The following is a 16,222-nucleotide window of genomic DNA, read 5'->3' as shown; positions in this document are numbered from 1 at the left end:
ACACACACACACACACACACACACACACACACACACACACACACACACACACACACACACACACACACGCGCAGTGCTTTTATCATCAAGGTGTATACATACACTATATATTGTACACATACACACACACACACATATATATGTGCTCACTACATATATTATAGTATGTGTGTGTGTGTGGTGTGTGTGTTGTCATCAACATATTACCTAACACACATACATATTCTTAAAATTTTCTTGGACAAACCTACTTGAACTTGTGAAAGAGTCTGGTGCTTCCAAGTTCTAGATTTTAACTATGAAATATTTGATTCTCCGTCTACATGTTGGGACCTTTTATACTTTTAATTATTTTCAGAAAAAAATCAATAAAAATTTAAAATAAATAGGTTTAGTGGTAGATTTTTTTCCTTTCTATATCCATAATGCATTGATCAGCAGTTACTAGCAACAGAGTAGGCTACCTGGACGTATTAACTTATCTTTGCATAGTGTCATCAGGAGATGACACAAGAAGCCCATTCTCTTCTCCACCTAAACCTGAGCCATTCAAAAGTCAGTCCTGGTGCTTCCTAAAGTACAAAGGATGTTTCTATCAGTGCCCCAACAGACACCTTCCAGATCTATGCTTTTTAGTACATGCCAGCAAAAGAGAGAGAATGCTGAAACCTGCTAAGGGTACAGTAATGGACATACCTCCCATATGAATCCAGGGTTTCTAAATGGTATCAAATGGAGTTTCTACTGCAGTATTGCTCCCCATTTCCACAAGATAGGCTAAAAAGTCTTTGATTTCCATTGCATTTCTCATAGACAGTACTGCTAAAGGGCAGATACCTAAAGGTAAAAATACATGCTATAAGACCTCATCAGCAAGACTGAGAGAGACTCCATAGCTGCATGTTTCAACTACTTGCCTAGGATGTGAGAGAGACAGGGTCAAGTTCCTCTGATGCCTGCCTCAGAATAAACTAGGATGAAATCTTTGCTGTTAATCAATAAAAAATAAGACCTTCAACCTGGGTCTCTCATTTCACAAGCCAATTATATACATGAAGATACTCACACTGTAAGGTTCTCCTTCATTTGGTGGCATTTGAGAGAAAAGATGGAACATTGTGAAACTTCCTTTTTTTCTCTCCAAATTTTAAAGCTTCTAACCTAAACCACTGAGATATGGATCACAACTGATAGCCCAGTCTAGAACTCTTTAAAATTATTATTATTTCTTTCAGCTTACCAGTTGCAAAGTTGTCCTGACCCCCGGCCATTTCGAAATGGTTTTGTGATTGGGAATGACTTTACTGTAGGACAAACTGTTTCATTTGAATGCTTGCCTGGATACACCTTGATTGGAAATTCAGCACTAACTTGTCTACATGGAATCAGTCGTAACTGGAACCACCCTCTCCCTAGGTGTGAAGGTATGTATTGAGTAAAGGTATGTATACCACCTCCATATATCCCAACCTTTTTAGGCCAAATCAGACCTCTATGTTTTTTTTCTTACATTTATTCTTGTATCTAATAGCTGGCCTGAAAAGGCCTGTTTATGATGGATTCTGGAGACAGTTATTGGAGACTGTCTATCAGCTGAATTTGAAGGCCTGCATTTTTAGAACAGAAATGTTTTCTCTGTAAAGCTGTTCAGAAATCTTTCATTTTGAAGTTGACACATGACATGCAAGTATTAACACTTTCCTTGAAAGCTCATCAGAAGGAATGATAGAGAGCCTGTACTGGGGATGAAGGCCTTGGATGTATATGATGCAGGATCAAAGCCCTTCCTGCTCTGATCTATAGCTAAAAACTCTGAATTGTGAAAAGCAGGATAGTTAAACTTAAGTATTCTAGGCCAACAACATATTTGCAGTTCAACTTACATTTCACTTACCATGGTATTTCTGTTGAAGACGTGTGTTGATAATCAGATATTTTTACCTGCCTTTGTTTTAATTGAGAATAACTTTTTGTTCTCCAAAGCATAGAAATAACATTTATTTTTTGTGTCTGTCTAACCTCAGAGCGAACATTTTTTAATTTTATATTTCCTTAAATATATTTGTCTTAAAATACTCTAAAATTAAGGTTTCTCAAAGAGCTCTACTATCTTTAAAGCAAACAATCTGAATCAGATTTCACTAAACACTAATGTTTTATTACTTTATTTCCTGTCCTGAAGTGGAAATTGAATTAATTTTAATTTTTTTAGAATGCTGATTTTTTTAAAATACATGGTTCTGATAAAGCCTTTCAGAAATCTCAGTTGTTGTGTTTCTGCTTTGTATAGTTAAAGGCATAGCCTCAAAGCCTTTGCATCTTTATGTGGACACAGAAAGTCTAAAAGCAGCACAAATGCCATGTGTCAATTGCTAAGACTACAGAGAATCAATTAATAACTTTGTACACCTGCACATACGAAACAGCCAAGGTAGATAGGTATAGGCCATAGCAAGTATATTCACATCCAGTGTAGAAGTGCATCTTCATCCATATTCCACCATGTCAAGTCACACCTACTTTGGAGGCCTTTTGTAAGTTTACTCCTAAGGAACACACAGCTACTTTTCAAGCAATGGCACATTGGATATTTTGTACCCATCCTTCTTCTGTGGAGAAAGTGGTTTGTGAATACACACACACGCCCAAGCCACCTGTGCCTGTCCTTCATCTCTCACAGATGCCTTATGAGTAACAGAGGCAGGAGTTCCTGTACTGTCAAACCAGTTTGTGTCTGGCTTTACCTAGGGTCACAAAAAAATCAATTGTCCTGTCCTCCTTTACCTTGTACTCCTGTACAAGACAAGCCTGAATTTAGTCCATTGTCAAAATAGATTGAAAGCCCAAACCTGAAGTCTTTACTCAGTCAGAATAGTTGATAATTACCAGGATTACTGGTAGATTTGACTGTAGAATTCAGGATTGAGCCTCCTTATGCTTTTTAAAAAGCTCAGTACTTTTTGTGTTCTGTTTACAGCTTTACTACTTCAATTTTTCACAGTCGAATTAAAGTATAGGCATGCTGAAGGTGTTTTGCAAGTACAGATTTAACAGCACTCACTATGTAAAAAAGAATACCAAAGGTATTGGATGCTTCTGCAGTTAAACAAAAAAAATGCTTCTTTTGTAGCTCTCTGTGGTGGAAACATAACTGCAATGAACGGCACCATATACTCTCCCGGGTACCCTGATGAATATCCCAACTTTCAAGACTGCTTTTGGCTTGTAAGAGTTCCACCTGGGAATGGAATCTACATCAATTTCACAGTTCTTCAAACAGAGCCAATATATGATTTCATAACTGTCTGGTAAGCAGGCGCTTTTATCATCGATTTATTCTACATATGACACTATGTAACAAACCAGAAATTAAAAATAACACCTTACTGATTTGTCATGGATTTCTGCTTAATGTCTGTGTTCCTTCTGGTGACCATAAGTGCGTAATTTGTAAGACTAGAGTAATTGTAATATTGGCTTATATTTTGCCTCATGAAGTAATTCAACGATAATAAAATATATTTTATGGATTAAAAAATCAGGGAATCTTGTTCCCAGTAAAATCAATGGTAACATACTCTTTGGCTTCCCTGGTGAAGGATCAGACCTAGTAGTTTGATAATTTATCTATTGGGAGTTATTATTTATAGTATATATTGAATAATATTCCAGTAACTATCTCCACATAAAGTAAATGTTGTGGCCAGTTGCTTTATTACCTAACCTTATGAGAACTCCAGAGTCTCACTAAATCAAGAAATCAGCCTTCTGATCAAGGAAACAATGAATACAAATATTGACTGATATCGGAGGCTACTATATTTAGGGAAAAAACCCAAAACAAAATAGAATATGATAACAGCCAGTTTCAGCTGTGTACAAATATTATGTGTTCCAGTGTCACATTAGGAATAGTTTTAGGAAGTGATTCTTTGGCTTCGCATACAATTTTGAGTTTGGAGGTGATGGGGGTTGGATGCTTTTTAAACACATGAAAGGAAAATGTATTCTTAACCTTGGTTTTAGTAATATATAAGAGTTGATCAAGAGATAATTATAGTTGAATCATTAAACTATAAATCTAGTTCCTGAACTGAACAGAATGGGTCCTAGTGCTCTCGAATATCTGAAACACAACACAAGGACACATACACTAAATAATCTTCTGGTTACTGGTACTGGAGTATCCCTTAGGCACTTTCATATGAAATCCAAGATCTTAGAACAAAATTGGCAGAATCATATTTTACTGAAAATACAGTTCCATCAAAAGTAAAATGGTTCATAAAATATCAGTTTCACCAAAAACATCTGGAAAAGAATTCCACCTGTATCAAAATGCCCAGTTTCAACCTTTGCAGTTGAAATTACTTTAAAAAATATTTTTCATTGTATTATATATTACATATTATAATATGACATTTTATAAAGAAAACTGCTTTGGCCAATTGGATTTTTGTGTGTGTGTGCATAGTTTAGAAATGTTGGGGGTCCCCTTCTGGCTTGGAATAAAGCCAAATTTCAAACCCTCTAAATTCTCTATGAAGCAGAATTTCCATACTCTTGTGCTGAGTATCTGTTCAAGGACTAGGCAGGGAAGTAAATTGTCAGTACTGTGTGCTCTAGCTTTAAGCATATTGGTATAAAATATTGTTATTGATAAATGCAAGAAATCATCATATCAGGAAAGATTGAATGCATATAGCTTGAAGGAATGAAGGCATGGTAATATAATTGGAATGTAGAATAGAGTTACAATATGAAATAGTCTCCTGAGGTCAGTTATGGGAGATTCATCACTGAAGATACTCAGAGTAAGGTTAAACAAAGCACTCATGAATAGTCATTATGAACAAACCTACATATTGCAAAGGTTAACTTAGATGACCTGCCAGGTTTTTCCCATCTCTAGTATCTATGATTCAATTTATCCAATAATTTTTTGGCTTCTGCTAGCCTGTCTATTTTCAGATAAATTGCTTAGCTAGTCAAAAACCAAGACACATGGGTTTCTGTATTTTTACCAGCACACAAAAGACGAGATTCTTTAAGTACCTTCTTTATGTTTAAGATTTTTGAAGAAAATATAAGCGCTACATAAAATTGTGCATGAGCCAGAATCAATTGTATTTCTTTACTGCTAAGCACTTTCTTTTAAATGAACCAATTTACCCAAAATTACAACTATGGAGAAACAAGAAAACACTTTTAAAGGAAGGTATTTACATAAATGATTTACTGAGCCAACAAGACACAGCTACTGATATAAAACTTGATGTGACATTGTGCACAGTATGGAGTTGTTTAAGAATCTTTCAGAATATTAAAAACCACATTGTTAAATGGCCTATAATGTTATACCTACAGTAAACATTATCTGTAGAAAATTGCATCTTAGCATGTAATTCTGCCCACAAAGCAGATACTGGAATGTGAAATCTGTCATCTGACATTGCTTTAAAAATGGCATCGACTGAGTAAACAAAATCTACTGGCATAGATCTACAGCCATACAGACTTAAGATGAAATCTTGTTCCCAATTATATTAATAGGTGTTTTGCCATCAACTTCAGTGTGGCCAGGATTTTATACTTAGCCTCGATAAATACTATATGCTGTCCATTATTTATCCCATCTGTATATGCCTTAATTACTAGAAAATGTGAGGTAATACTGGTAGAATGGGGGAAGGTAGAGGCAGAAGAGAGAAGAAACTTTAGATATAGTTTATGTATGCTTAAGGTCTTTATCTGTAAGCTTGGATATTCAAAAGAGGTAAGATAGGGGGAGGCACACCTCCAAATCCACTTATTGAATAAAATGTAGTCTGCAGAGAAAATGTAGAATGTTCATTCAGAAGGGTAATAGGTGGAAAACTTGTGCCCAGGGAAATCATGAACCACCACAATGTATATCCTTTCATGAAGCATTTTCCAGCTCATCATCCAATTCACAACTTTCTTCTTTTTCAAAGGAGAATACCAAACCTTTGAAAATTCTGTTTAATTTCTTTGTGTGTAGAGTCAATCTACAACTTTAGCATAGTCAATTTTAGAAAACTTTTCGACATTGAATATGCATTTTTTTAAATAGACAAATTCTGAATGAGTAAAAATGACCTATCTACCAAAATTATCTACCTCTTTCTGAGCCCTGTACATTTTCCTAACACTACTCTTAATATTGGATTTATTTTGATATCTTTTTCTGTTAGGGATGGGCCAGACCAAACATCTCCTCAGATTGGACAGTTTAGTGGCAACACCGCTTTGGAATCAGTCTACAGCACATCGAATCAGATTCTAATCAAGTTCCACAGCGATTTCACAACAAGTGGTTTCTTTGTACTTAGTTATCATGGTAAGTATAACACACATCTATCTTTACTAATTCTTGTCTAATCAAAGCTCACAGAGAAGATGTTTTAGCTTACTATTACTAAAATAAAATATTAAAACTAAAATGAGATATGACTAATGACTATTACTAGACCTATTAGACTATTTTAAACTAGTAATATATTGTACTCAATTCTGTCAACATTGAGTCCAGAAACAGAACTTTAGAAATAGGGCTAACCAATGTAAAAAACTAAGATGCCTCTGGAACGGAGGCTCCTCTAGAGTTAGGCACTAGATCAACAGGATTTTTCAAGGTCACAAGTTTGGATTTAAGTGACTAGCTTGAGGCTTAACAAGGGACTTATGTATCCAGGAGCAGAATTCCCAGCCCAAACTTCCTTGCACTTCTGAAAGTTAGCTGTCTAGGACTAAGATTCACAAAACTCAGCATACATAATGGAGGAATGCTTAAACCAGCCAATAAGAAATGGGAAGAGGGGTTGTGCATCTGAAATTCTGCTTCTTCTCAGATGTTGGTACCTACTTAAAGCCCTGAATAAGGCATCTGTGTTGAGACTAGGATGAACAGCTCAAAAACTCTCTCTCAGTCATCCCATTGTATACAGGTAACTGGCTTATTCTTCGAAGGTGCTGATTGTACTACCTTTTTTTATAATACCCTAAGGGTCAGAGCACTTATCCAGGAAATGGGAGGCAATGAGTTAAATGCTTTTCTCAGACTGAGGGAGTTCACATCCATGTTTTCTACTTCCAGGAGATTGCCCTAACTTTCAGGATATATGCCTGGCTATGTTGGGGCACTCTCAAATCCTTCTGCTGAAGCTTAGCTAATGCTTAGCAATGAATCGTAGGTCCAGAGAAAGCAAGCCTTGAGCATGAAAGATAGGCATGCCCTTGGGAGCAAGGGGAGGTCCCTATTGAGAGAGTTCTGGTCCCTGCTAGGGGAGAGTGTTTCTATAGCATCAGAGTCTAGCCCGGGAATAGTCAACCTGTGGCATGCATGGCACAGGTACCCTTTGTGCATGGCGCATGGCAAAGGGAAGAGGATAGGAAGATGTGGCAGGGAACATAAAGCAGAACAGCAGATCAGGCATTGAAAGAGGATTGGTGTGGCACTAGGGAGGGGTTCAGGGCTTATTTATGGAACACCTTCCAAAAAGGTTGGTTTCCATTTGTCTAGCCTATAGACTAATTGTTTAGTGTTTTCCCAAGTGATGTGACTTTGAACTTCCTCAGGCTGATGTGATCTAAGTCTTCAGATTCTGGGTGACTGCTGCAACTAATAGGCTATTGCACAAAGATCACGACAAATGCCTGTCCATATTTGTGAATAAAAGTAACCAGGGGTACCAAACTTAATGCTGTTCAAGTGTGGTAGCCATGCTCAGACCACCCATAGCAGATCTACCTCCTCAGGAGACGTGGGGCTCGGACATCCAATTTATGAATTTCAATAGAAGCTTGATAGGAGATAGGTACTAAGCTCTACACTGACCTAAGGAGGCAACATACCTGATCATATGCTGCAGGTGAACCATAGGTATGTAAGTAGGTTTTCAGACAAAAATGTAGACACCCAGGGAATCTGTGATACCTAGAATTTTGTGTATGCCAGGTCAGGTCTGTGGGAGGACAGACCTGAGCATACTCTGCCCACCCAAGTCTTCTGACATGCAGCACGGATGGAAGTTTGCTAGTGAGGCTGTTCTGGACTCATTGGCAATGTCTGCTCTCAGAGTTGTCTCTCAACAACAGGCATTGGGGAGTTCAGAACAGCCTCACTGATGAACTTTGTCTCTGGGGTAGGTCAGCAGATTTTTGTGGGATGCAGAGTGCTCAGCACCATGTTCCCAAGGGCGTGCTTATCTTTCCCAAGGACAATCTGTAAGTGGTTAGACAGTTTTTGTGAACCGTTTACTCCAACGTACATGGGTCCCATTTTAAGCACCCAGTTCCTTTGTGAATCTTATTCCTAGTCTTTTTTTGGATAATTCTCTATATGTCTACCAAGCTATATACTTTTTGGCCCCGTGATTCATGATTCTTTACATCCTGTGTGGGCAACTTGAAACAATAAAAGTGATGGAGAAAAAAATGTAGAACATAGATAGCTTTGGGACTAAATTACTGATTTCTCTTTTAATGAAATACATTATATGGATTCCTGTTTGAAGCCATTTTTTTATTGAATTGGTGATTTTTACAATATTTTTTGGATTGTAAATAGACGAGTTGTTCCATGTTTCCTAGATGTGCTTTCTTTTATATTATATCCTAAGGCAGGATAAGTCAGTGATGTATTGATTTAACAGCTTCTTCAGTGTACAAAAGACAAAAAAGCAGGGTGGAGAGTAGATATCAAGTACTAACTAGCATCAACACAAAGCCTTTTGTGAGTAACTTCTTTAGTTGATCACAGTAGGTCCAATGCTTCTCTGGTTGAAGGGGCAAATTATGAATGAATGAACACAGTGGTGCAAGGGCTGAAAGGTGTGATGCCTTTACAGTTCTAAAGTATAGAACTGGAAGCTGTATGGGAGATGAAGCAGGCTTCCTAGATCTGCTGCATCCTTTCCTTGTGGAGATGGACAGGGGTGGGTGGAACAGGTAAAGCACTGTCTCTTATTTCAACAGCCTGGGCAACCTAATTGAGCTGGCATACTTTACTGAGAGTTGGCTTAGTACATTTTTAAATATTTGATGCAGCTGCTGCTGTTGTTTCTGTTGCATGCATTACAGTAGAACAAAACACCTAGCTCAATTAATGTTCTGTTTTGCTGCTGATCTGTTTTGCTGTATAAATATACAGTATGAAATAATCTTTTTCATGGAGAGATGAGCCAGATCCATATATGCTGTAAAGTTGAGTGGCTTCAGTGATTGCATTGGAGCTAAGCATATTAATATCAGATGAGAATCTGGCCCACAGATTTTCTATTGTGTGACTTGCAGAAAGGGACTAAGCCATTTTTTTTCAAATATTGTTATTTTGGAGTGTAGTTGATGCATCAAATGATAATGATTGAAAAAAAATCTTCTTGTAGAACAACTTTTTGGGATACTTGCTTTATTTTTCACCTGGTTCACCCTTCTTCCCCTCCCCGCAACCAACCCAGTTATGCTACTGGGGTATTCTGTGTTTGGATAGAAGATTTTTCTACTTCAAATTGGTTTTGGATAGGAAAAGTTTGTGGTAAAGATACAAAACAAAACATTGAACAAATCTACTAGGACTTTTGAAAGACATTCAATTAAAACCAAAACAGGGTCAGGTCAACAATTTCAACAATCGTGTGTTCTGCTACACCACATATACATGACAGGAGGCACAATTGTGGGATCAGAGATCAGATCCAGATCATGCCCTATAGCCATTGCAGGGAGTGTCCAAGATCGTGATTTCAGGGTCCACCTGTGCTGACAAGTAGCAAGGGTGCCCTGTGTACCTGTGGCTCAGAGCACCAGTCAACTGATCAGTGCTCCCAACTGGTGCAGCACATCCAGGCCATTTGCTCCAATGCGCTCCTGCGGCTGGCAGTGCCAGTTGCTAATTAGCAGTCATGGGAGCACATTGGAGTCTGAAGAGCTCTGGTATGCTCCCAAGTCTCAGAGAGATGATCAGTTGACTGGTGCTTTCAGCCATGGGAACACACCAGAGCAATGGGTTGCTACATACTTTTCCAGCTGATAGTGCCAATCAGCTGACTGGCACTCCCAGCCACAGGAGCACACAGGAGATCTTAAGGCTAGGGAAAGACATTCAAAAAACCTGAGCCTGAATTGATTGAATCTTTGCAGGTTAGTCTAGCCTGCCTAGGCTGAATCAGTTTGTAACCTCACAGATATCCCCTCTGGGCTGAAAAAATGCAGGCACATGCCTGCAGTGGCTCAGGCTAGAAGCCAGGGAGATGCTAGAGCAGCCCTCCCTTCCACTTCAAGATGCTGAGCTGAGGTGGGACATGGCCAGGTCCTGGCAGGATGCTCTGATTAGGGAGTGGTTCCTCCACCTCCCCCTCACTTCCGACCAGCCCAGCAGGGAATTGATAACACAGTGTGTATCACCCCTAACTCAGTGCTTATTAGTTCATTAAGGAAACAACAGAGTGACATTACCAGCTACCTGTTGATTCTGCCTTTGTCCCATTTGCCACATCAGAGACTGTAGCCAGCATGTGGTCTGCTAGCTAATGCTCAGAGGTGTCTGTGTAAGGCAGAGGGGAGGAGGGATTCCTGTTTAGCAGGGAGTGATGAGGGGAGGAGGGGAGCAGGATGCCTGCAGTCTCTGTTGGAGCTGCAGCCAGGGGAGGGGCCAGCTCTACTGTGGAGCAGAGAGCCGCCTCATCCCCAACTCAGAGAGCATGCTGGGATGCTGGTGGAGTCTGGTTTAATTTAAACCATGAAGGGGCCTGGGACAGACATTGAAAAAACTGTCTTGACCCAAATCAGTTAAATCTGATACTATATACAACCAGGTTTATCTCAAACTGGTTTCAGCCATTTTCAAACTAGTTTATGTGTCCTGAGCATCTGTTCTGTTACAATTTAAACCAGTTTCTCATCACTTAATCCAGTTTGTGTGTAATCTTGTCCCTAGCCTAAAGGTTCTGCTGTGCTCCCAATGCCAGGACTTCTGCTCAACTGATTGAGACATTAATTCCATGAATATGTGGCTTGGTTACTACTTAAGACATGACTAACTGGTTAATCATATTTTAATTGTAACATCTGGCAGGGATGTAGGATCCATTGCAGTGTTGGTTTGCAAACAGAATTAGTCTCTGTGTTCTTCCCAGACTATGCACGAGAAGAATTTTCCTCTTAATACTATTTGGATGTTTAAGATAGTAGGAATCTTTAACTTGGAAAAATATATCTACATCTTTGCATACTTCATATTTTGAACTCCATAGTTTATGGTTTCTTTTAGATTATGTTCCACAGAATGTAACAAAATGGTTGTTGTTTATTGATTACCTGTTGAGCAGGATCTTCATTTTGGTACCTTCTTTATATTTATAGCTTACCAGCTTCGAGTGTGTCAGCCTCCACCAAGTATACCAAATGCTGAAATTTTGACTGAGGATGATGAATTTGAAATAGGTAATGTCTGTTAAAAGTGTGATCATAATGTATTTCAAGGAGAAATGCTAAACTTATCTAAAGTAAGCTCGGCATTGGTTAAGAACCAGCATAAATAGCGGAATGAATTAATAGTTTCACAAAACACAAATCCATTTGGATTTTAAAATAAAATATTGAAGAAGCCATTTTTCCTCCAGTATATCTGCTCTCTGAATTCTAGTTATGTTTCAAGAAGTGCAGCTGACACAGGAACAGCTTGCCAAACAGCGTATTTGATATCAATTCCCCCGCCCCCCATATATTTATTTGCATAGTTCAAATATTGCACAGTAGATGCCAATCTTAAGACATTTCAAAATATATTTTAAAGTTTTGTAAACTATCTTAAGCCTTGGATTGCTTGCATTATTGAAATTTGCCACTGATGTACAAGCTAGTTTTTTCTAAATATTATAAATTGTTGTTTTCTTCTTTTGGGCATACATTCTTGGAAATTGCAACTTAAAATCTTTTTTTTTTTTAACATTTCTCTCAAGTCACCATGGTTATAACTGTTAGACTGATTTTTTTTCAATCACTAATTTAAAAAAATATGAAGAATTTTGTGAAATAACAAACTCAGTTCTTATTTTGAGCTTTCCAATTTTGAACCTGACCCTGAAGTTTTAACTGAGGCAAAACTCTTTTTCAAGTAACTGGATATATTCTCTGAATAAGGATTTCAGTGGTCAGTCTGTTGACATTATACCTTTATTTAGTACCATGATGACTACACAATAAATAAATAAAACTTGTCAGACATATGGTTTATTTAGGAAATTAGCTAAAACTAAACCCAGTGTAATTATTGGGATAAAACTATATTTTAAACCAATGATAAATAGGTCTCAATGTGCAGCACAGTGCTTATTTACATTTCTTCCAACTAATCAAGTGATTAAGTTGGTGGTCATTTAACACATTATAGACAGCAGGAAGGGTACTTCATTTTTCAATGGTACTGCCAAAGTTAAAATCCCTCCTAACTGTTTTTTTTTAACAATACTCTTCTTTTTTTCAAATAGGAGACATAATAAGGTACCAGTGTCAACCAGGCTTTACACTGGTTGGTAATGAGATTCTGACGTGTAGATTGGGAGAAAGACTACAGATGGATGGAGCTCCACCTACTTGTCAAGGTTTACTATTCTTCTAGTCTTTTCTCTGTTGTGAGATGCCAGCTGAATGGTGTTTGCAGAACTCAGCTTTGCATTTAACTGACACAATAGGCATATACTACCTGTTCAAACTAATATTAATATTTTCAGTGTTTGGAATGGTAAATATGAAATGAATGCTCATATAATATTTTTATTAATCATTTAAGACATTTGATGGATTTTAAATGATATAATCACACAATGGCAACTTTCAGTGGCATCTTGTGAAGGTAAATTGTTATATTCTCAATGAATGTTCCAAGAAGGAGTCAGTCTAAATAAATAAATAAATTTAACTTGACAAAAATGTCTTGAATTGGAAAGCTTTTCTGACTTTATTCCAACAAAGCAGTTGATCTACTAAAATATATCACCCCCAAAAGTTCTTTGGTTCTCACATAACTCCTGGACCCCTATGGCTACAACATCACTCTAATATTAAATAAATGTAAATAATTTTGTTTTCCATATGTAATTGTAGCTGCATATTTTTAAAGCATGTAATAGGATAATACATTCTTTAGAAGATAAATAAGTAGATTCTAAAAAATAACACAAAAATCGTGTTTGGGATAAGTAGGACCAGCAATTCTATTATTTTAAGGGAAGCTTTATCTTGGGAGGAGTTTATAATTTTGGTTGAGTGCATACTGTAAGATTATTTTGTCCTTTTTCTGCCATAATTCATAAATATGTGGCAGAGACACATCATCACTCCACTGTTAAGACAAAAGGTTTTATTAGAAATATGAGAACCACTGACTTCTCTAAAATTAAACCTCTCCTCCACAATATTTTATATGTGTGATAATATAATAAAATAATGTTGTAGTTCTTTCTCTGAAGGAAATTTGAGGGATTTTTTTTCTGTTATAAGATTGTAATAATAAACTTGCTATTTCTTCTTTAGTTTCTGTAGGGTTTTGTTGCTATGTACTTGGTGAGAGAAATAGAACAAAAAGGAATTTGCTCATAAAATGTAACTTGATAAAAACTGAACTAAAACTTTCCAGGATTGGAGCTTTTGATTAGTTGAAAGGTTTGTTGCATAGGTACAAGTTGCAGCTAGCTCCTTCGTGGAGTTGCATATACTCAGCTACCATAAAGATGGGCCTGTTTATGAGGAGATGAATAGAATAGCAAAGAAGGTACAAAGAACCTTCACCTTTTAAGTTTGCAAAGACTGAATCATAACTACAGTTCTTGCATTCAGCAAGATTCCCATTTACTTAGGTGATTCATGCCATGAGTGAATCATATGTAAAAGATGTAGCATCCTAGAAGATTATATAAGTTGGATGGTATACTTGGATGCTTCAGAAGGTAAATCAAATTCTATTGGATGCTTCATAAATTATGTTGTGATTTTTCTTTAAGTTTTATAAGATTTTTCTATAAAGAATGGAGGTCCCTGCTTTCCGTCCTGCCCTGCTCTTACCTGCTACTGGTTCCCTGCCACATACACATAAATCTTCTCAGACTACATCTGCCTGCCTATTCTGACTCCTGGGACTTTTGTATAGCTTGAACAAAGGACTTCTGTAGGCATTTGCACAAAGATGATTTGAACTCATGGAATCACTCTCAATTTGAATATTGAGCAAATACAACGTGATTTGTTTTTGACTCTATTGTTTTAGAGATGTTTTAAATGTGTCTTTAGCAAGTTACTTGAATAATGATATGACAATTAAAATGAAAAAAAAACTGGTATTAGAAAATGATGATTTATGAAAATGACTTGAAAATAGTTGGGAGATTAAATGGGAGAGATTACCATCTAGCTCACCTTTAAACTTTTGCATTGTAACTTGGAGTGACATTCATATAATCTCTTTTCTATAAGATTCTCCCCCCCCCCCAAAAAAAGAATGGAATTGGAGTTAATTCACATGTTTAGAAATGTAACTGATCACAGTATTCTTTAGGAATAGTAACAAAGTAATTGTGAATGAATCCACTGATTCTACATGTTGATGCTTTAATATGTAAAAGAGGCTTTGATAATTCAAAAAGAGTCTCAGAGTAATGCACAATTTAGTTGTTAGGAATTTAATCAGTTGTATAATTAATGTTTACAAGTCAATAATGATTCCAGTGCTTCTATTTCAATAATGAGTTGAAAAAAATTACTGTTTTATATATACTTTCTTTATATCCTTATATTAAAATACAAGGGGTTGATCCTTTTCTTGAAGGAATAATGCTCTAATATTTCTTTTCATGAAAAGTCATAAGGCTCAGTTTAATTTCCCATTCTGTAAAATGCTGAACAATCCCAACTTTGCATTTTCATGGGAAATTCACAGTTTCTGAAATTCAGGATATTTAGGTAGGTGCCAGTGATGAAATACAGATTTGGTGACTGTACTTGAGGTACTATTTAAACATGTGCTGTTAGAATTACATGATGAGGCTCTGGAGAAGCTAGGAAAAAAAACCTCAAGGTTCTGGACTGCCACTACTCTAACCACTGCACTGTTATATTGAAGTATTAAATATGATTATTACCACAATTTCAGGCAAATTTCTGTTTCCATTCTCAAGCAGTTTAACAGATCATGTACAAATGTCCATTTCTGCCAATAGAAAATTTCCACCATTAGAAGTGATGCCAAGAGAGAGAGCGGGACAGGTGTTCCCATTCCTGGGCTTAGTGGACCAGCAGAACAAAGCCCCTTTCCTGACTCTCACTCCAGTGACACCTGAGTAAGAAGCTGACAGGGGTCAGTACTGCTTCCTCTGCTCAACTCCTGGTGTCCAGAAGCTGAGTGGACTGAGCCTTTGGCAAAGCCTCCACCCACTCAACACACCTGGGATTCAATTGTAGGCAGGTGCTTTATCACAGCTACCCCAGGAAGAGCTTTTCTGGCTCTTTTTTACAGGCCTTGAAGGCTTCAAATCACTGTGTGCACCCAGCTGGGCCACACACATGGCATTTAAAGCCCTCAGGGCTGGAAACTAGTGAGGAAAGCCTTCTCAAGCCAGCATTCATGTGACCACAGCTTTCTCCTTCTACCTACACTATGTAGTTGGGCAACAGATCCCTGATTTAAAATTTGTGGGGCCAGGAACCTGGGTGCCACTAAATGGGGTGCCACTATTTTCTAGAGAGTTATGGAGTGGGGTGCCTTGAGTTCATAGTTTCATAGTTAGTAGGGTCAGAAGGGACCTGAGTAGATCATCAAGTCCGACCCCCTGCCATAGCAGGAAAGAGTATTGGGGTCAAACAACCCCAGCAAGGTGATTGTCTAGCCTTGTCTTAAAGACCCCCAGGGTAAGAGCCAGCACCACTTCTCTTGGAAATTGGTTCCAGATCCCAGCTGCCCTGACAGTGAAAAAGCACCTCCTGATGTCTAATCTGAATTTACCCTCTGCCAGCTTGTGACCGTTATTTCTAGGCACTCCTGGTAGTGCTGGGGGAAACAAGGACTCCCCCAGTGCTTGCTGGTCTCCTCTGACTAGTTTGTAACAGGCCACTAGATCCCCTCTCAGCCTTCTGTTGTGGAGGATGAACAGGTTCAGGCCCTGTAGCCTCTCTTCATAGGGCCTGCCCTGCTGCCCCCTGATCATGCGAG

General features: G+C 37.8%; 1 protein-coding gene across 1 annotated transcript in view; it reads left to right on the top strand.

The window, feature by feature from the left end:
* LOC109298975 (CUB and sushi domain-containing protein 3-like) overlaps window positions 1–16,222 on the top strand; it is a 290,449-nt gene that overhangs the window by 122,524 nt on the left and 151,703 nt on the right. Inside the window, exons 13-17 of the mRNA XM_019519415.1 lie at window positions 1,236–1,424; window positions 3,131–3,308; window positions 6,216–6,361; window positions 11,383–11,463; window positions 12,510–12,623. Of these exons, the coding sequence (XP_019374960.1) occupies window positions 1,236–1,424; window positions 3,131–3,308; window positions 6,216–6,361; window positions 11,383–11,463; window positions 12,510–12,623 (708 nt within the window). The remainder of the gene's footprint in view (window positions 1–1,235; window positions 1,425–3,130; window positions 3,309–6,215; window positions 6,362–11,382; window positions 11,464–12,509; window positions 12,624–16,222) is intronic.

The sequence above is a fragment of the Gavialis gangeticus genome, unplaced genomic scaffold, assembly GCF_001723915.1.
Source record: "Gavialis gangeticus isolate Ggan-Ray unplaced genomic scaffold, GavGan_comp1, whole genome shotgun sequence".
NCBI classification, from domain to species: domain Eukaryota; kingdom Metazoa; phylum Chordata; order Crocodylia; family Gavialidae; genus Gavialis; species Gavialis gangeticus.
This window is presented reverse-complemented; position numbering and strand designations above follow the sequence as displayed.